The sequence below is a fragment of the Aethalodelphis obliquidens genome, unplaced genomic scaffold (assembly GCF_003676395.1).
Source record: "Aethalodelphis obliquidens isolate GAN/ISIS:26980383/991018 unplaced genomic scaffold, ASM367639v1 scaffold4, whole genome shotgun sequence".
Classification (NCBI taxonomy): domain Eukaryota; kingdom Metazoa; phylum Chordata; class Mammalia; order Artiodactyla; family Delphinidae; genus Aethalodelphis; species Aethalodelphis obliquidens.
In genome coordinates this window covers 8,714,815-8,738,102 of record NW_020837948.1, presented here as the reverse complement: position 1 = coordinate 8,738,102, position 23,288 = coordinate 8,714,815, and the positions used below count along the sequence as shown (strand labels likewise).

The 23,288-nt window shown below is 36.1% G+C and overlaps 1 protein-coding gene across 12 annotated transcripts in view; it reads right to left on the bottom strand.

Moving 5' to 3' along the window:
- The window catches only part of RAPGEF6 (Rap guanine nucleotide exchange factor 6), a 218,502-nt gene that overhangs the window by 100,162 nt on the left and 95,052 nt on the right, over window positions 1–23,288 (bottom strand). The window contains exon 1 of one of the 12 annotated variants that reach the window (XM_027098343.1): window positions 10,636–10,749. The exons of the other annotated variants lie outside the window; for them this stretch is intronic. Within the exon in view, the coding sequence (XP_026954144.1) occupies window positions 10,636–10,689 (54 nt within the window). The 5' untranslated portion in view covers window positions 10,690–10,749. Of the gene's footprint in view, window positions 1–10,635; window positions 10,750–23,288 lie in introns of those variants that run through there. 12 annotated transcript variants of the gene reach the window in all.

Sequence of the window (23,288 nt, the reverse complement as noted above, 5' to 3'; positions counted from 1 at the left end):
ACAGATTCTAAAATAACTGTATTTAATATATACCAGTGGTTGGAAAACATTTTCCTCAGAGGACCAAAGAGTACACACTTTAGACTTTTGCAAGCCACATACAATCTCTGTGGTATTACTTTTTTTTCTTTGAAAATTTTTTTAAACAACCTTTTAAAAATGTAAAAATCATTCTTAGCTCACAGGTCATATAGCTCACAGGCCATATTTGGTCCAGTTTATCGATCATGACATACACAGAGAAAGACAACACTAAGAATTTTAGCAAAAAAACAGGATAGAAAGCCCAGAGATAAACTCATGCTCATATGGTCACCTCATCTTGGACAAAGGAGGCAAGAATATACAATGGAGAAAAGACAGCCTCTTCAATAAGTGGTGCTGGGAAAACTGGACAGCTACATGTAAAAGAATGAAATTAGAACACTCCCTAACACCATACACAAAAATAAACTCAAAATGAATTACAGACCTAAATGTAAGGCCAGACACTATACAACTCTTAGAGGAAAAAACATAGGAAGAACACTCTTTGACATAAATAACAGCAAGATCTTTTTTGACCTACCTCCTACAGAAAAGGAAATAAAACCAAAATAAACAAATGGGACCTAATGAAACGTAAAAGTTTTTGCACAGCAAAGGAAACCATAAACAAGATGAAAAGACAATCCTCAGAATGGGAGAAAATATTTGCAAGCAAAACAACTGACAAAGGATTAATCTCCAAAATATACAAGCAGCTCATGCAGCTCAATATCAAAAAAACAAACAACCCAATCCAAAAATGGGCAGAAGATCTAAATAGACATTTCTCCAAAGAAGATATACAGATTGCCAACAAACACATGAAAGAATGCTCAACATCACTAATCGTTAGAGAAATGTAAATCAAAACTACAATGAGGTGTCACCTCACACCAGTCAGAATGGCTATCATCAAAAAAATCTACAAACAATAAATGCTGGAGAGGCTGTGGAGAAATGGGAACCCTCTTGCACTGTTGGTGGGAATGTAAATTGATACAGTCACTATGGAGAACAGTATGGAGGGTTCCCTAAAAAACTAAAAATAGAACTACCTTATGACACACCAATCCCACTATTGGGCATATACCCTGAGAAAACCATAATTCAAACAGTCATGTACCACAATGTTCACTGCAGCACTATTTACAATAGCCAGGACATGGAAGCAACCTAAGTGTCCATCAACAGACAGATGGATAAAGAAGATGTGGCACATATATACAATGGAATATTACTCAGCCATAAAAAGAGACGAAATTGAGCTATTTGTAATGAGGTGGATAGACCTAGAGTCTGTCATACAGAGTGAAGTAAGTCAGAAAGAGAGAGACAAATACCGTATGCTAACACATATATATGGAATTTAAAAAAAAAATGTCATGAAAAACCTAGGGGTGAAACAGGAATAAAGACACAGACTTACTAGAGAATGGACTTGAGGCTATGGGGAGGGGGAAGTGTAAACGGTGACAAAGCGATAAAGAGGCATGGACATATATACACTACCAAACGTAAGGTAGATAGCTAGTGGGAAGCAGCCGCATAGCACAGGGAGATCAGCTCGGTGCTTTGTGACCGCCTGGAGGGGTGGGATAGGGAGGGTGGGAGGGAGGGAGACGCAAGCGGTAAGAGATATGGGAATATATGTATATATATAACTGATTCATTTTGTTGTGAAGCTGAAACTAACATACCACTGTAAAGCAATTATACTCCAATAAAGATGTTAAAAAAAAAAAAATGCTATACATCAAAACCTGTGGAATAAGCTAAAGCCATGCTTAGAGGCCATTTTATAGCTCTATTATGAGTACTAAAAAAGGAAGCAGAAAATCAAAGAGCTACCAATAACTGGTTTCAATAATACAGAAGATAGAGGAGTATGTTCCAGCTCAAAGATGTTCCTCTTACTTAGTGTCTACTGTTTAGATACAAAGAAAAAAATCTCACCTAGTAATGAAGTAGACAGAAAGGGAAAGACTGAATATAATTTTAAAATGACAAATGTCTGGTTGGGGTGTTGGGATGAGGAAGATATTTTATATTCCAAGATTCCTACAGAGGTAAGACCAAGGAAAAGGAGATCAACCATAAAAGTAACACAGTGAACCAAAGCCACAAGAGCATATCTATAAACTGGTTTGGTAATGATACCTACAACGTACTGAGTAATCATCATCCTTACTAGACCCTAAATGGCAAGCATTATTATTATCATCCCTACCTTACTGATGAGGAACTGAGGCAATTAGACTAAGCAACTTGCCCTAGACCTCACACTCACGTAAGCAGTGGAGTTGAAATTCAAACCCAGGTTCACCTGATTTCAGTACTCTGCTATACTCTACTTTATGCCAGGAACTCTGCTAGAAAAGATGAAAACAGATGGGTCCTACCATCAAGGAGCTCAGTCTAATAGTGGAGAGAACACAAAGAGTTATAAGCATATAGATCTGCTTTCTAAGTCATGAAGAAAACTTAGATCTTCATATAGGAATCCTCTCAACCTAGCTATCTGATGGGAATAATGATGATGATGATTGAAACTAACAACTGAGTGCTTACTATATTTACCAAATAGGTATACTACAGCAAATATATCCTTCTACATGCTTTTTATATAGATTATCTAATTTGAGTAAGGGCTACTACAAATTCAAGAATACTGAGTAAAATAAGAATGATAAATGTAATGAAGGCTGTAGTAGGACTAATGCTTATTAGGGCTAAGGTTGCTCCTCTAATTAAATGAATTAATAGGTAGATGTTATTATTTTACCCGATTACAGATTAGGAAACCAACACCCAGAGAAGTTATAAAGGTTGCCCATGGTCACATAGCTAGGAAGCAGGGGTATTGAAATCTGAAACCTAGGCTGCCTGACTTCTTTCCTACGAAGTTCTTTCCTGATATTAAGTTGGGAGTTCATAACACCCGGTACTTACTATTTTGTTTAAAACAAAGAAAACATAAAGGAAAAGGTTTTCTTCCAATAGGAATTCTTAATTTCTTAAAACTTCTCCACTGTCTTTCAGCTCATCTGCCCTTTTTCCTTTCCTGACCCCAGCCAGGATTTAATAGCTGACTTTTCATCAGCAACCTCAATTCACTTACCCTATCATCTTCCAGCCTGCCAGGTCTGGCAAAATTCCCTATTTTCCAAACCCATTTCCTATACCTGAACTTCTGAGCTCTGTTGGAGTTCACCTATCCATGAAGACTAGTGTCAAAGTTTTATTTGGAGGCTGGGAAGGCTAATGACTTAAATACAGACACAGATTATGAAAGTGCATAGTTTCCTGAAGACTATGTATACATGTAAAGGGAAAGAGATGTATTAAGAAGAGGTAGAATGTAATAAAAAATGTTAAGCTAGGTATTTAGAAATTGATTCCTGCAATAGAGAACTACTGTAGGTTTCTGAGAAGGGCAGTGACACAAGATCAACACTGTATGTCTCACACAGGCTTAACCCAGCAAAGTGTATATTTCGCCGACTCGAAGTACCCTATAGGTCCAGGCAACTCTTTGGGGCAACTGTTTCACATGCAGAGACTCAGATATCCAGGCTGCTTTGGTCTCTTGGCTCTGCCATCTTAACATGGGGCCACTTAAGTAATAGCAGCAGGAGAAAAAACGGCTGGAAGAGATTGCTAAACATTGCCAGCAATCACAGAAATAAAAATTAATACAAATAACTTTTTTCCCCATCAGACTGGCAAAAAGATAATTTCATAATACAAAATATGGGCAAGGCAATGGAGGAAAACAATACTTTTATAAATTGCTAAAGGGAGTTATGAACTGATACAGCTACTCTGGACAGTGATTTGGGGAGTAGCCACTCTGAGGGAGCAAATGTAAGATTTATTACATTTAAAATATATAAACCTTATGACTCAACAACTCCTCTTTGGGCACCTACCCTAAAGAAGCATACAGGTGTACAAGGGGAAATGTACAAGGACATTCATTATAATGTTTGTAATAGTTTAAAAGATAAACAAGTATCGCAGGGAGAACAGCTAAATTGTTATATAGCTCATTATGGAATACAATGCAACAGTTCAAGGTATAAAACAGATCTGTATGTTCAAACCTGGATAGTTCTCTCAGATTTACTGATTGAAAAACCAAGTTTCGTGATAAATGTGAAAGATGTGACTCATTTTTTAAAAAAACATAAAAATAATACCACGTATTTTCTGGGTATATACTTATCTAGGTTTGGGGGAAAAAACTTGGAGGAACATACACTAGATAACCAACAGTATCACTCTATAGTGAACGTGAAAGATCGGGGCTGGTGGTCCAAAAGGAATTTTAACTTTATTTGCAATATCTAGCTGAGATGTTATACTTCCATATGGAGAAAGAATTCCCCTATTACTTCTAAAAATAAACTATTTGAAAAATTTCAGAACTGAAAACAAATATATACACATGTATGTGAGGGCAATTTTCTTCCTTCCCATTTAAAAGTGTCCACAAACACTGGAATGTACTGAAATTCTGTACCTCTTAGCAACTAGGGGTTGCTATACACACAGTATACATTCTGACTTTTTATAATGTTGAAAATATTAAGATCCAAAGATGAGTTTTATTAGAATGCCTTGTGAGAACATGACAAATACTGATACACTTGATTTAAACTAGAGCCAACAATGAACATTTACCTCATAAGCACTAGAAACAGAGTAGAAACTGATATAAAATTAGATTAACAACAAAAACTCCCAACATAAGGAAGCTGAGAAATGAATGGGAAGTGAAAAAGGAGTGCGTTTTCACTTCACTCCTTTGAATGCAGCACTCACACTCTTTATATTCCCATTGTATATTATATACATAAACATAAATATATTGTTATATAATTTATATTTCACTTTTACTACCTAATGAAAGCCTACCATAGTGATGCCTACCCCACATACAACACCTGCTCATTAAGAACAACTGAGTGGGGGACTTCCCTGGGGGCACAGTGGTTAAGAATCTGCCTGCCAATGCAGGGGACACGGGTTCCAGCCCTGGTCCGGGAAGATCCCACATGCCGTGAAGTAACTAAGCCCACGTGCCACAACTACTAAGCCTGAGCTCTAAAGCCCGCTAGCCACATCTACTGAGCCTGTGTGCCACAAATACTGAAGCCCGTGCGCCTAGATTCTGTGCTCCACAACAAGAGAAGCCATCACAATGAGAAGCCCGCGCACCACAATGAAGAGTAGCCCCGCTCGCTGCACTAGAGAAAGCCCATGCACAGCAGCAAAGACCCAACGTAGCTAAAAATAAATAAAATAAATTTATTCAAAAAAAAAAGAAAAACTGAGTGAATATTTGACTTCTGAACACTGTCACTCAGAGGGTTTCCACGGATATCTGAACAGATGAAGTCTTAGCACAGATACATTCAGTATTTCAGGGTGAGTAGCATTTCCTGAATTGTATATGCTGGAATACTGTTTCAGAAGACAAAACTCGTGGATATATTGGGGGGAGGGGATTGATGGCTGAATAAATTAGCAAATAATGCTATAACATATGCCCCTTTAACTCTTTACAACAAGCATAAGCATATTTATGGAGGGTCCAAGAAGTCCCACAAAAAAGAAATCTGTTTCACCCAGCATTTTCAAAACTTCTTTTTCCCCCAATATTCTTATTAACACCCTGTCAATGTAAGAAATAATGCTTTGGGACAATCCCATCCATCTATCCAAGAAACATTTATAGGACAATTAGTTTGGGGGGGAGCAGTGGCAGAGATCTCCTTCAATCTAAATTGGCATGAATGCAGGCATGTATAGCATAAGTGTAATATTACACAAATGTTCAAGATTCTAATTCATATTTAAAAACTGAGTCTTCAAGAATAACCTGTCAAAACTAAGAATGATAGTAGGGAAATTTGTCCTTTAATAAGTTTGCTATCTGAAACTTTTTGCCCCTTATAATTCATACCCAAGCATTATTTCATTTAAATGAAGGTTATTCAAAGGGCTCTAAAGTACGAAATAATATCTATTATTAACCCTAAAAATAATGTTTAAAAACTACACAATTCCCCGACAGAACAACATTCCTCAAAGTTCACTATTAAATTCCAAACTGCATCGTTAGAACTTTCTTTTTAAAGCGTAGCTACCTGATACAGAGGAACTGTGCCTATCCAGAAGTCACTTATCCATTAACCTTAAAACTATCAAAGAATAAAGATGATTCTTGGGCACATTACATAGTCTGTAAGTTCCTGTATGCTACTCACAGTAAGACATTTCAGAAACACATACTCATTAACTATATATAGAAATAAATTTCTAACAAGCTTGGTGGTCTAATTTCCCAGTTACTCAATAAAGAGCACTTAGTGTATACCTGGTGCTAGTCATAATAGTGATAGATATCATGGGTTTGGGGAGATTTTAAAAAACAATTAAATAATTCAAAAAGATACATGTACCACAATGTTCATTGCAGCACTACTTACAGTAACCAGGACACGGAAGCAACCTAAATGTCCATCAACAGATGAATGGATAAAGAAGATGTGGCACATATATACAACGGAATATTAGCCAGAAAAAGAAACGAAATTGAGTTATTTGTAGTGAGGTGGATGGACCTAGAGTCTGTCATACAGAGTAAAGTAAGAAAGAGAAAAACAAATACCGTATGCTAACGCACATATATGGAATCTAAAAAACCGTACTGATGAAGCTAGTGGCAGGGCAGGAATAAAGACGCAGACGTAGAGAATGGGCTCGAGGACGCGGAGGGGTAAGGGGAAGCTGGGATAAAGTGAGAGTGTAGCAGTGACATATGTACACTACCAAATGTAAAACGATGGGAAGTGGGAAGCTGCTGCATAGCACAGGGAGATCAGCTTGATGCTTTGTGATGACCTAGAAGGGTGGGATAGGGAGGGAGGGAGGGATGCTCAAGAGGGAGGGCATATGGGGATATATGTATACATATAACTGATTCACTTGGTTGTACAGCAGAAACTAACACCACATTATAAAGCAATTATACTCCAATAAAGATATTTAAAAAATTAGAATAAGTAACAAATAAAATAACAAATGCAACTTAGAAAGATCTCATTCTCATTAGGGGTAGAGAGCAGACTAAATGTACTGAAGAGTCCTGACAAAGACCCAGAATCACAATGTCCAATGTGGTAGCCCTAAGTCACACATGGCTACTGAGCACTTGAAGTGTGGCTAGTCAAATTGAGACATGCTGTAAGTATACAATGCAAATTTGAATTCAGTAAAAACAAACAAAAAAAGGAAATATCTCACTAATAATTATTTTTATTACATATTTTAAAAACTCTACTGGATATATTATTACATTAAATTCACCTTATAAAGTGCTTTTTAAAAAATAAGGCTACCAGAAGGTTTAAAATTACATATGTAATTCACATTTTATTTCTGTTGAACAATATTAGGCCAGAGACTTGAATGAGCATGATGCATTCAGGAAACAGTAAGCAAACCAGTGTAGCTCAGGTAGAGATGTATACTACAGGAAGACACAAGAGATGAAGGGCCAGACATAGCATTTTGGGATGCTTAGATTCCCTGTCTTAGAAAAGACCTACTAAAGAGTTTTAAGCAAGAAAATGACTATGAGAATATACCTTTAGAACACATTACTCTGGAAGCATAGAAGATGAAATGGAAGAAAATCATACATATGGGAGACAGGAAACATTCGTCAAGGCACAAGAAGATAGAGGCCTTATGAAATTAAAAGCAAGCCACCAGAATTATAAAGTACTTTCTAGGGCTAGACAGAGTGTCATATCAAAGAAGTGTCAGCTGACAGTGAGAGAGAGGGTTAAAAATAGATCCTAAGGCTCCCAAAGCAGTCTGGAGCCTGTTTAATGGAAACAGTCTAAATTTCCCAAAAGCCCTAAAGGAAACAGCTATAACTAATCATAGCAGCCTTGCATATATACAGCAGCACTGTGCCTGAGGCATGTGAAATTGCATTCCTAACTCATTATTTTTCCTGAAAGATGAGGATGGGGGGGGGGCACTGTTAAATAACTCAATAAATATTAGAGTTTTTTTTTTTAACTCTAAGACACATGTTTCTCCCCACTTTTTAACATTTTTAAAACCACAGAGCAGTGTTCAATCAATATTTGCACTTAACAGTGGGTTTGTTAAAAGTGCAAATAGAATTCTTGATAAAACAGGAAATCAGTTTAAGAATGCCTGACAAGTTTGAGGACACACAAGGAAACCAGAGTAGTTGGAGTAGTGTAACAAGGAGGAGTGTAGGGAAAGATGAGGGGAAGAGAGATCACATACTGTCTGGCAAGTCATGGTTGACTTTTACTCTGAAGAAAGAATGTCAAGGAGGAGGAAGTGATCAACTGTGTCAAATGCTGCAGATAGGTAAAGCTAGGGAAGAGTCAAGAAATAACCTATAGATTTAGCTGTGTATAAAAGTGAGAATGGAAGCACTTCCTAGACCAGTGACTGTAGGAGCTACCTAAGGAAGATGGAAGCCAAAGTAGTAATGCCTCCTCCATCTAGTAGACAGTCACTTGGGGCAAGCAACTGTAACAGACCGGACGATGAGCTCTCAAATAAGAATCAATCAAGAAAAGTCAAACCCCTGAAAGAAAACAACAAAAAAACTCAACTAAGAAAAATCTGAACTTGAAGAAAGAGCTGATAAGACAATCAGGAAAAAAGAATAGCATCCACAAAATGAAAACAAGTTATTAAACAAGGGTGGTGGTAAAAAAGCATCAATTAAGAGATTTCAGGTATCAATAACATAATAATTAAATTTAGAAATTTAAAAGGTAAATAGCAGGACAGAAATTAGTCACAGGTGGAGAATTAGTTAATGAGCTAGAATATCAAACTGGGAAGGCACAGAGTGAGAATAAAGTATGAAACAAATGTTGAGAGACATTATGGATAGATCTAGAGTTCCAACATATGGAGTGACAAGAGAAAAAAAGAGCTGCAGTTTTCAAAAACTAATACATTTCCCACAAGTGAAGACAAATGGGAATCTTCAGCTTGAGAAAGACTTTCAAGTGCCAAAAAGGGGAAAGAAAACAAAACAAAATATTAGATAATCCATGGTAAAACTTTATGGTATCAAGGATAAAAAATAAAACAAAACAAATAATGCTAAAGGGAAAAAGACCTGAGATTTATTATGTTATATACAAATAAGCAAATATTTGAAGGGTAAATATAAAGGAAAGCATTTTGAACATTGTTGCTAGAACTATTTATTTGATCAAGAAAATAAATCAACTCAGAAGTACTGAATCTGAGTAGCAGAATGGGAAAAATACATGAATAAAAATGAGTAAAAAGTATTAGAAAACCAAAACTAGCAAGTATGAAAACTTAATCACAAGTTTAACGTGTTTAATCACAATCCAGTTAATATTCCATCAATAATAAACAATAACATGAGAGTTGGGGTGGGTGGGTGGGGCGATAGGAGAGATGTACTCTATCATAAACACTTAATTTACATAGTAAAGTACCACTCACGAAATCCTGTTCAGATAATATTTGTTATCATTTAATGAAACCTTACAATCTAATCTTTACAATGCTCTTTGCCTCTTCTACACTTGTTAAATCTTACATTGAAAGTTGGATACCAGTACCCCAAAAGGCTATTTTTTTGTAGGTATTCTGAAGAATAACCCCTATATCTCATTCTTTTGTTTGAATCTTTTTCACCTGGTCTCATCCATTTCCCTTCCATGTGTCATTTTAAACCTCAGTGCCAAGCCTCAGCAATGCATGGGCCCCACAGGTGGCATTTGCACTAAAGAGACCATCCATGCCTTACCAGGTAATAGTACAAATGAACTGTGTACCTAGGCATCTTTCCATCTCTTTACATTTCAATCAGCTCTTTGCCAAATGGACAGTGAATTTAAATGTCCTTCCAGAAGCTGCCTTTAAGAGAGATATCCAACAAGCTATCTTTCAGATAAAACATTATACCATGATGCTACCACAGTATTTCTTCCTTAGTCACCATCAATAGGACAACCTTTAAACAAAGACATGATTTCAGATCATCCTAAGAGATGCTTCTATTGTGCCTGTCTCTAATTCAACACATCCATAAAGCAATCTTAACACAGTCATTGTTACAATTAAAGTGTTCACTAAATGTTGTATAACACAGACTATAAATTAGACTAACATAGCCAAATACATCAACCCTTTAAGGAAATGAGGAAATACAATACATTCAAGTTAGAGTATGATCACAGAGAAGTACAGAAATAGGCATAAACAAATGATGATTCAGTCTGAAAACAATATACTTCAAATGCTTTGCATTTTAAGTCTACAGATTAATTAAGAAAGTATTTTTCAAATCCTCTTAGAGGTATATTAGAATATTTTAGAGATTCCTTTAAGTTGAAAAACAAAATGGCCATGAGAATGAGTTTAGACTGTTTTGTAGCTCTTATTTTTTAAAAGTTTGGAAAATATAATAGTACAATACAGCTCATTTACAATTCACAACAGGTAGAATTTAAATGTAATAGGTAGATTATATCAATCTCAAAGAAAATAATTACTTACTTTGGAGGCCCATGGCTGAAGACAGTTGGCATAACAGCGAACAAGAAAAGCCATTTCCTGAGCTGCAAAGGATAGTTTCCTTTTCAAAACAGAGCCACACCGATGAGTATGTTGACAAAATTCTTTTAACTTTCTTTCTTATAAATCATATACCATTTGCAGTGTAAATTGCAGTGTAAAGACAGCTTCTCCAAATCCCTTTCAAACTGATATCAGGAGCTTTCAATAGCTTAGAATTTAGCTTCTAAATAACTGGAATACTTTTCAACAAAATGTTCACTTTTAACAAGCAAATCACAGTAAATCAAGATGTTTAGATTTCTGGCTCAAAACATACAGACACATCCTTCCTCAGGCACCTGGCACAGGCATGCACAGTGGTAACTGAACAGTTAATACTGTATAAATCAAAGCAAATAAGGCAACATGCACCAAATCCGTGTTGCTTGATTCTGAGAAATCTTTCCAAAGACAGCTTTGTCTTTTCTTCAACTTATTTCATTCTGTAGAGTAAGCACTGCAGTAATTCTTCTGCATCAGAAGCAAACCAGAACACTGTATCCTTAAGATGAAAGTTTCTTCTTTATATTGTTAACCACCAGAGGTTTAAAAAAAAAAAAAAAATCAACCACTGAGCAAGTGGTAGTTAGAAGATATATGCTCTAACAGGTTTGTCCTGTAGAATGCTTGAGAATCTCCAAAATTAAAAATTTCTCTTTTCACATGCACTATTTACGGCTCTGCAGCATTGCTCCTTGTTCTAATGCATCAGTAAGATAGTACTGTGGCTCTAAGTCTGGCTTTCTGGTTGAAAATTTATATATGATATGGTACAAAAACACTACATCTTCTGCTAAAGCAAGACTGTATGCTAGTGTTTTAATTCCTACTGTCCTTGCCTGTTTCACAGCAGCTCCCTAAGGAGAAGCTCCTATTGATTCTATGCTCTGCAGTAAGATGAAATATCTAATAAGAAGGAAAGAGAGTGGGAGGAGAATAGAGCTAAAAGGATGACATCACCTGTATAGAAAGCCTTCAGAAACTGCATTAGATCAATTGGCTACTGTATCTGCAGATGTAACCCAAAGAGCAATTTATTGAAAACACACACACACCCTTCCCGTGAAACGTGTTAGCAAGCTAAATTCTGTAAGAAAAAAACTGGCTAAAGCATCTCTCTGTTTCAGTCTTAAAAATCCATTTTGATTTTTAATTCTGTGCATTGATACACAGCTTTATTTGGGAAGCCATATTACTATTCAAATTTAACACAGTATTGTCCTCCCAAGGGAAAATAATTAGCTCTGGTAAGATACTCTTGCATTGCAAATACAGAAGGCAGCCTAGTTCTCAGATGTCACATATGTATTCTGCTTGCAAAACTTCCTATTTATCAAATAATGTTCTGAAAGGTATAACCTTCAAGACCACTCTAAATTAACATTAAAAATATCAAAACTGGTACTAAGATTTGTATGTAAATAGTACATTTAAATGGAAACAATTTCATTTCCCAAAAGAAAAGCTGGAAAAAAAAAAATCACAGGCACAAGAGCTGACGTGCGGCATTCACCAACCCCTCTGAGGAAGAATAATCTATGCAATATGGTACTTTCCTACAGCCCAATGCTAAATTCCTAGAAAGAGACCAGAAGCAAGTAAAACTCAGAAGGAATCAGAAAAGAAAATGATTCAACCTGCTTCCAAATTGAGCTTGGACTAAAAGGAAATATTTTTCTATAAAAATTACAGGAAAAATTTAATTCTTGCCACACCTCCTCCAATCTGAAAACACAATTCCTCTAGTACCCACCCTATTCTTCAAGATTCTGCCACAAGGCATCTAGTGCAGATACTACCACAAAGAGTTTGCACTAAAGGTTGCAATGGTGCCCCTCAATGGCCAAAGTAAGACACAGTTTCCAATGGTAAAATACAGTTAATACCCCTCCAGGCAGCAAAATTATGAGAATAACATCAATGAATAAATCAAAGTAACTGAATTATCTTGCTTTATTTACCTACCACCATTTTGAGGGAAGAGGTGTGCAACATAAGAGAAATTATTACCTGAGAGACAGGTGTTATTACAAAGGACTTTACTGTCAAGAGATGAACACCTTGTTACTAGCCAAAAACAAACAAATAAGCAAACAAACAAAGAGTTCTTCAATACACCTGAGCAAACTATAAGTCACTTTCTGAACAACACTATGCTGCCAATCTGAACTATGCTGCTACTTATAAGACTAGAACTGACTTTAGTAAAACTAGGTTTTATTCTGAATAAAGACAAGTCATACTTTCACAATAAGTGACCATTTATGAATATGGATTTCCATAAAACTTAAGAATTATCTGTTTCCTGAAAAAATTTCAAAGGAACACACAAAATTTACATTTAAATATAAAACTAAATCTAAGAAATAAACATGACCCTAGTTTTCTAACCCTAAAACATGGAAATTATGTACAGGTTGATTTTCAATCACCAATGTATTTTTTCAACTCAATTAATTTAAATAACATATGAGTTGGAATTTCAACAAAATGTTAAGTATTTAAGAATAAATTAACTAAAATCTAATTTTAACACTCATTTTTAAAAACAGAAAAATGATAGTAGGCACCTTGTATGTAAATGAAGCCAAACATTTCCTAAAGATAAATTTCTAAAAGATATCCTGTATGTAAACATTACATGACTGAAAAACATTTCAGTTTCAACGCAAGACAGTAACTATATTCATGTACAGAACCAACAGGATAAATTACAACCAAATCAAAAAGCAAAACCCTAAAGGGCATCTTTCCTCCTTTTTATAAATCACGCTGATAGCACACAAAGGACTTCAAGCTGAGCAAGGGAGACAGCCATCTCTTAACTACTTTAAAAAACACTCTGCCCTGTGTATGAAATGCAATCCACTAATACCATATGTTAGAACAACTGTAGTAAACACCAGCTCAATAAAGGAGCAACTCTCTTTTCCTTTAGTTTGGCCTGGAAGTGAAGATGACATCATCCTTTTCCTTGTTCTACCGATCATCTCATAGTATCTGCCATTCTAGGGAACTGTACGGTGAGCCTGGCATGAAAAATCTCCCTGTGCAACAATATCATGAAAGAAACAAACAGGCCAAATTTTATATTCAGCATGTGAACCCACCACCACTTTGATGATACACTATACCACACTGTTTCTTCAGTAAGAATGACTTACTCTCAATTACTGAAAACTATAAACATCTTTAGAAAAGTCAGTAATTTATCAAATAACTAAAATATATGATTAGGTGGATAAATAAATTTTCACTTCTATTGCTTTAAAAATTTTATCATGATCTCATTCCATTACCTCACCAATTCAAATGAAGTAACTGCAGAAAGGGAGAATGCCCTGATCTACACATTGTCTAGGAATCATAACCACAGGATAACCATTTAAGAATACATTTCCCCTGCATATGAAATGCCATGATGCTAAGCCACACTGATGAAATCTTTAGCTTTAAAAAGGTCTTTCAAACTACTACCAAATAAAGCAATCAATGTATTCATTTGCAAAACTTCAAACCATTATAAAATAGTCTTACAAAAATGTAAATGCTATATAGTTAATAATTAAATTATTTATATATTCATAATAGAAATATAAATAATTTTATATATTCATAATATAAATTTTATATATTCATATTATAAATTATTTTATGTATTCATATTTTATGAACACATGATAAACTGTATAAACTAATATAAAATACATTAACTATATAAACTATTTCTAAACAAAAATACGAAGCAGAACATTTGAAATCATATTGTATAGAAAGCCAAATATGAGGCTCTAATAGTTACTAACCTATAAATATACCTTTTATGTCAATAGGTAACAACACTGAAAAGGAGAAAAAAGGTAATCATGGATAAAGGTAAGTTAACAAAGAATTTACACTCTAGACGTTATGAAAAACAAAAAACCAACATTAACAAAAACCAGGTTTATAGTAATCTCAGGCACAGTCATACACTTTATTCCCCATCTGCACAGTGAAATATTATAATCACAATGTAGAGAAGCCAAACTCAAAAGGAGGTGAGACCAAAGAAAAATTATGTAGTTTTACAAAATATATAAATAATAAAACAAACAGGCCACTCATTTCTGTGTTTTAGCTGTAAGCATTTGGCCTTTAAAATATAAACTGTTAAATGTACTGATTTATATAGTAAAAACACTTTAATCCTTTTGGAAAATGAATGAATAAATGACACTACCATAATATCTGAGGTAACATACAAGCCCTTTTAAAGGATCACAGTAAGCTTTCCTACTCCCTGCCCCCCTCCTGCCCCTTGCTTAACTTGAACATCTGAAATGAATCTCTGTAGTTACCAGACATGGTTAACTCTAATTACTGGTGCCCCTCAGGAATTCCTGCTTTCAAACTGCATCCTATCTATTTCTCAGACTTTCTGAAGAAAGCCAGACTACCAACACTCTCTTCCTATTCTGTAAGAAACAGTGTGCTTCAGCACACTGTCATCTATGTCCACTAAATGATCAGCACCACGCTGTTGAAAACCTTATCAGAGCCACCAGTGGGCCACATATGCACTATGAAATATGATCCTTCCTTAGGGAGTGATGGAGGAAGAAAAAGCAAAGAGAAAGAGGGAAGCCTTCATCATCAACTAAGGTGATGTAAGCTTCTATAATTAGAATCAGTGAAACCGAAGCAACAATAAAAAGGCACCACCATGCTTCTACTTTCCACTACACAGTGCAATTGTAGCAAGCATTTTTCACTCACACACAAAAAAATACACTTTGCATATATAGTCAAGTATGCTACATACTATATGCAAAGTTAATGTAGTTTTAATATAACGTATTATTTTCTACAAAAAAACAAGATTTGCCCAATAATTAAAATAAATACCTGTATCTATATATAAACATGACTGAAAAAAGAAACCTCACTAAAAAAATTAAACAATTGAGAATACTGTCTCCATCTGTAAATTCCTGGATTATATTAGAGATTACCTTTGTATCCCTTCTCTGATTTTAAATACTGCATTTTCTAGTACTATAAAAGCTAAATGCCTAGTTACTGAACAGGTAACAAATCAAATTAAAAGGCAGTAACAATCAGCATTAATCTGTTTGAAATGTTTGAGTAGTTATTCCCCTTCCATCTGGAATGCTCTTAAAAATCACTGTCTTAGGCCACTGGTATATACATTAGTATCAGAGTCGTTTCAAATGATCTTCAAAAGAGCTTTCTGTAAAGTGTTTCACGTATGATAAAAATCTTTCCTATTCTGGTTCCCTGGGCAGATCCATATGAATCAGTGTCACCTTTAAGCGAGGGAGAATCGTCCCAGACAACCAGAGGGCATGCCCCTGCCCTCTTCCCAACACTCCTGAAGCTCACACAGAGTGAATGATAAAAACAATTTTTGAAGATGACTACTTAGAAGTTAGCAGTACTTATGTAGAGCGTTAAAAATAATTTTCATACGTTATGAAAAATAATTTTCACACCCTAGGGATCAATCTTAAGGGAAAAAATCAAAGTCACATACAGATATATTCATACAAGTTGTAATAGGAGATAAACTGGAAACTGCATGAGAATACTTTGTTATAATATTAATATTAAAAATAATGTTCAGGGAAAAATTTAATTTCATGAGAAGTAGAAAGGCAGGATAAATAAATATTCAGCATTATCTAAATTAAAAAAGATCTCAATGATTTAATCGAGATACATGCATTTAAAAATCATTAGCCACACTAGCTGTCTCTGGTTTTGAGGATTACAGCATTTCCTTCTTAATATTCTTCTATATTTTTCTACATTACTATAAGGAACATTTTTTTTCACACACAAAAATTTTTTTAATCTGCTCTAGGCAGGCATTTGTCCTACTTAGATTGTTTACAATTACACCCCTCTGCTTTTTCTCTGTCCATTTGCAGACTCATGACCCTGTAACTAGGTACAAGAACCTTCTATTGAGAATTCTAAATTATTTCCCAGAAGACAAATGAGAAGAATTCTCCCAAGAGACGCTAGACACACATGAATAAAAGGAGAAAAGTTCTCTTCTGATTTTAAGGTATAAAGCACAATAAAGAACATATCTGTCCAGAGCACTATGGCTTGTAAATAGGGTGAGAGAACAAACAACACTGAAAAGCTGCAGATTCTCAGAGGCTGGGCTCCAAATTTCTCAGTAGCAGTCTGATCAACACTCACTGTCTTATACACAAATAAGATTGGCCAAGCTTCCAGATACACAATCTTCTTTACTTTAGAAGTAATAGAAGATTGTGTACTCACTCATCCTTTCATTCTACAAGTATTTATCAGACACAAAATATAATTTAAAATAATAAGGATCCATCAAGTGCACAAATAAACTTCACACTGTTGACGGTTTATCAATCAGTGACTGTGACTTTAGCAGTCCAAACTTGAAATTCTGATAATATATGCAACAAGAGTGTGCACACCTCCTCCATTTTGACTTGAATAAATGTTTAAATTATTTGCTTACTGGTGGTCTGCTATTGTCTGAAGGTTTGTGTCGCCCCCCACCCCCAAAATCCCTATGTTAAAATCTAATCTGCAAAATGATGGTATTAGGAGGTGGGGCCTTTAGGAGGTGATTAGGTCATGAGGGCTCTGGAACTGGGATTAATGCCCATATAAAAAATGCCCCAGAGAGCTTCCTAGCCCTGTTCTACCATGTGGACACAGCAGGGGTTGGCAGTCCACAGTTAAAAGGGACTTGGTAGCTAGTTCAATTCCCCCACATGATGCAGGGACTGAGGGTCTTAAATATTCCTTAACATTGCAAATTAGCGCTTGAAATAGAAAAGGAACACGTATCATCCGATTCCTAGTTTAATGTCTACTCTATCACATCAAACTGAGGAATCTGGCTCTTATAAACCTGCCCATATCAAGGATTTAACTTATTTGCACCTAGTTTCTTTGGAAGTTCAAATGGGTTGTCCTGAGACAAATGTTGAGATGCTGCTATGAAGGTCTGTGTTCCTGGAAAATTCGTATGTTGAAATTCTAATCCCCAAGGTGATGGTATTAGAAGGTGGGGCCTATGGAAGGTGATCAGGTCATAGGAAGGAACTCTCATGACTGGGATTAGTGCCCTTATAAAAGAGGCTCCACAGAGCTCCCTAGTCCTTTCCACCATGTGAGCAGACACCAAGAGGTAAGCAGTCTACAATCCAGAAGAGGGCCTTTACCAGGACCTGAGGCATGCTGGCTGCTGGTACCATGATCTTGGCCTTCTAGCCTACAGAACTGTGAGAAATAAAAGTTCTGTTGTTTATAAGCCACTTGGTCTGTGGTACTTTGTTAGAGCAGCCTGAACGGACTAAGACACGACCCATGAGGTGATCTCAGCAACCACACTTGAATTCTTCCTCAGCTGTACGGACAAACGTCTTAATCTCTCTCTGTACGCACTAAATCCAAACAAAACATGGAGCGCTGGAGGAGAGCAGGGAACATAAGGCACAATCACAGAAGAAGCAAAGAGAAAGAGATGCTTGTTGCATTAGTAATTTGTGAGCCTAAAATCAAACATTAGATTGTAGAGTGTCACACCATGCTCACCACCTGCCATACTATGCCAGAACAATGAACTGTGTAGGAAGAATACATGTAAAGAAGGGTGAGCAAAAGGAAGCCCTCCAAATTTAAAATCATGACCCATGATGCTGCCATGGAAATCCCTCTTTTCAGGTGTCCCTTGGGAAGAGTTGGCTGGCTTCACTTTTGTGCAGGTGCTATGATGGAGAAAAAGAGGAAGAAGGGTAGTAGATTATCCTGTGCTTGAGAATGCAAAAAGCACCATAGGTGACACAAGGAACAAGAAAAAAAAAAATTAAAATTTAGTCTGAGGAATGTGGGATCTAATTAAGAGCCAATAACAGCACATCAAACACCCAGACTGTTCGTTGTTCAAAAATATAGCAGAAGGGGCTTCCCTGGTGGCACAGTGGTTGAGAATCTGCCTGCCAATGCAGGGGACACGGGTTCGAGCCCTGGTCTGGGAAGATCCCACATGCCGCGGAGCAACTGGGCCCGTGAGCCACAACTACTGAGCCTGCGCGTCTGGAGCCTGTGCTCTGCAACAAGAGAGGCCGCGACAGTGAGAGGCCCACGCGCCGCAATGAAGAGTGGCCCCCACACCGCGATGAAGAGTGGCCTCCGCTTGCCACTAGAGAAAGCCCTCGCACAGAAACGAAGACCCAACACAGCCATAAATAAGTAAATAAATAAATAAATAAATTTATTTAAAAAAAAATATATATAGCAGAAGAAGAAAGGAGATATCAATGAGAAGAACTATAACTTAATAACTGAAGTACCTAAACACCAACAATATTTTTTAAACCTTTAAAGAATGTCCAGATTTAGATTTGGATCAATAATGTTTCCATAAAATGACCAAGGATGAATGTTGTCTGATAATCTAGAGATGCATTTCAAGTTAAATAAAGGCATACTTGTTGCCTGACCTTTGTGAAACCAAAACACTTCCCCCTTACTGGTCCCTGGCTTATTTTTACCATTTAACCTTACGCATATACCAATATTAAAAATTCAACTCACTACATATGAAAAATGTTCACCACTGTAAGCTATTTAAAACACAAATCAACTTTCTATAAAAAATACAGACATTTAAGAAATTCTTAAGTAAATTGCTAATTTTGTTTTCTGCTATCTTCAGAACAGAGCATGATTATATGAGCACACTGCATGTAAGTATGTGTAACATCTTATGGGATCAATGAGAAGAGCACTCTACAAACAGTAAGTGTTAGGGAAGGCTTCTCCAAAGAGTTCATGGATGAATGGACTCTTAGGAGTTGAGCTGGACTTTGTCAGGAGGACATGGCAGGAGACCATTCTGGATAAAAGGAGCAAATAGCAAGTTAAGATTCAAATTGAATCATCAAAGGACAGAATTATATTAGGTAAAGAAGCCTGCAAGAACCTTCCAGGGAGAGAGAAAAACCAAAGGAAGGGACAACCAACAAAATTATGGGGCCAGAAGGGTGAACAGGTAGACTGGGGCCAGATGACAAAGGTATTTATATATCGTATAATCTCAATACTTTAAAAACTAAATATTTCTGAGCTGTATTTCTAAGATACATAATTTATTTATAAATTAATACATGTACTACCAGCAAAAGTATTTTGTGTTCATTATGAAATACACACAAAAATCCACAGAAACTTAAAAAGATAACAGTACATATAAACTCTACTATTTTCTTCCCATGCCCTGTGGACTGTTTGCAAACTACATTTTAAGACACCTGAGCTAAACTACTGACTTTGCTAATTACTAAAAGAAAGAAGGTCTTCAAGGCAATAATTCCAAAACCAGTCATCAGTTTCTGGCAGACATCTCCTGTCATCATTTAACTGGCTTCTAGTCACTTATTGTTATACATAGTAAAGCAACTCATTCAGTGACTTTCATATTCATTTTATAACCACTCTACCTTGTAGGGTTGAACAAAGAAACTGCTTTGTTTAAAGTGAGCCATTGTGAGTATAGGCTACAAGAAAACTGGAAAGGGCATAGTTGGCTGATTGTTGCCTGCTTGACTTTATCATTCTTACCTTTATTCTCCCTTTGTCCGATTCTTTAGCTTACATTTTTCAATTATCTTAACATATACACATATTGTGGTAAACACGTTTTAATAACCAGAAATAGATAAATAATAAAATTATTTTGTTAGCAACAGGAACAAAGGTTTTTTGAGTATTTCAATAACAACAGGAATAGAAGCTGCTGACACTACTGGATGTTTTTTCAAGGCACCAAACACCAAGCAGAGCCTTTCATATATATAAAACAAACTAAGAAATGTCACACAACTTGCCCAAAGTTACACAAGAACCTAAACAAGTTTATAAAAAAAACAGGCACTCTATCTTCTTTAACAGGCAATACACTCTGAGGATATACGGATGATGGTTCACATTTTCAAGGCATGTACACTCTGATGAGAGAGACAGACATTTGAATAAAAAATTACAATGTAATATAACGAATAGTCACAGGTATATGCATGGGATATTACAGGAATGTAGAGATGTGTACCTAACTCTACCAAGAAAAAATCATAGATTCCTCCCATAAGTTGATATAAATTATTTAAATTAAAATTTTTAATTTTCAATTAAAATCCTTAGTCATACCAGCCACATTTTAAGTGCTCAGTAGCCACGTGTGGCTGGTTACTATCATTTGGAAACCACAGATATAAAACATTTCCATCATTGTAGAAAGTTCTATTGGACAGAACTGGTTTAGACTATATGCCAGATAAATATGCTAGATCATTAGAATTTCTGATAGGTGGTGTTTGGCAATGAAAAGATTTAAGAGCTTAAAAGAAATAACATTGTTAAAAGATTCTTTTAGGACTGACAGAAGTAAAATGAATGAATTAGCTGGAGGTAGCAGATAGGGGAAGATGTAAGGAATAAGATGTAAGGAATAGGAGTAGAGGCATCAGAGAGAAGAGAAACACAAATCTTAAAATCAAATAAAATGATTAAGCAGATATTTTTAAATGTAGAGATTATATAACACTTTTCAATTAAAAAATATTCTCCAAAGTTCTTAAAATGAAAAAATATTGCTTTTACAATGAAAGCTGGCTGGGAGTGTGGGAGATGCTACTACAGCATTTCTAAAAAGAATGGCAGTGAACACTAAGGAAATGACATGGGGAAATTGAGAGGAGGGCACAAACATTTGAGTGGAAGACTCTATAGATATCATTAACTGATTAGACCTTGAGTGTGCACACATGTTCTATCAGCAACCATCACGGAAGACAGGCAGACGCAATATTACCATCCTCATTTTTAGAGGTAAAGCAACCAAAGCACTGATTGTTTAGGTGAAATGTCCCAATCACAGAGTAAGTGAAGGAAGAATTTAGACAGATGGCTCATCTAAATACTAGACTATTTTTACTTGGCTTAATTACCCATCCTATTCACTGAATATTGCTCCCTATCCCCTTTATGCTATTTTGAAATATCAAATACATCCTCCCCAAAGATTGAAACTCTGAAATCACAGAGAATATTCAAAGACATTTAAATCTGTTGCCAGCTCTGAGAGCAATACCCAAAGGAGTTTTAAGAATGTTATTACTGTTATACAGTAGAACTGCTGTTTTTAACAACAACAAAAAAACCTTTCACATTGAGACTGTGGTTCTCATCCTTATACAAAGCAATGTACATGACAAAACTATGAAAATATTTCGTAAGAATAAATCATTTTTTTCAATCGTTCTAGGCATTCACTTAGAAAGTAACTCTGAAAAACATGCAAAAATTTTAAAGTTCACAAAATCTTGATGTACAGGTTTGCATTAATAATAATTAAGATAAAGAAAACTACATTAATGAAATATTCTGTACATCTTTAAGAATTTTTGACTTTCAGCATTCTAGCAAGAAAAAGTTGATGATGGTTTCCCAATGAAAAAAGAAAATGTCAGATTTCCACTGCTATCTAAAGTAATGATTCTCCTGATCTCTCTGAACTGCTGACAGTAGAATGAGGGACTTGCCTGGTGGCACAGTGGTTAAGAATCCGTCTGCCAATGCAGGAGACATGGGTTCGAGCCCTGGTCCAGGAAGATCCTACATGCCGCAGAGCAACTAAGCCCGTGCGCCACAACTACTGACCCTGCGCTCTAGAGCCCACGAGCCACAACTACTGAGCCCATGAGCCACAACTACTGAAGCCCACGCGTCTAGAGCCTGTGCTCTACAACAAGAGAAGCCACCACAAGGAGAAGCCTGCGTACCGCAACAAAGAGTAGCCCCTGCTTGCAGCAACTAGAGAAAGCCCACGTACAGTAATGAAGACCCAATGCAGCCAAAAATAAACAAAAACAAAAACAAGACAGTAGAATGAAAGAAATAAAGATCCTTATAGTAGTCATAAAACCAATTATCTACTGCATGCTTTCACAAGTACTACTTAAGATTTTTGCTACTAGAACTTATACCCATCCTTCTCTAACTATTCCAAAACAGAAGAGGAAGGAACATGCCCAAATTCACTGTGTTAAGCCACCATCGTGCTGATTCAAAACCAGATACAGACGCCACAGAAAAAGAAAATTACAGGCCAATATCTTTGATGAATACAGATGTAAAAATCCTCAACAAAATATTAGCAAACAAAATCCAACAATACATAAAAAGGATCATACACAACGATCAAGTTGGATTCATTCCAGGGTTTCAAGGATGATTCAACACACACAAATCAATGTGATATACCACATTAAAAAAAGGAGAGAAAAAAACCCACATGATCATCTCAATTGATGCAGAGAAAGCATTTGACAGGCTTCCCTGGTGGCGCAGTGGTTGGGAGTCCACCTGTCGATGCAGGGGATGCGGGTTCGTGCCCCGGTCTGGGGGGATCCCACATGCCACGGAGCAGCTGGGCCTGTGAGCCATGGCCACTAAGCCTGCGCTCCGCAATGGGAGAGGCCCATGTACCGCAAAAAAAAAAAAAAAAAAAAAAAAAAAAAAAAAAAAAA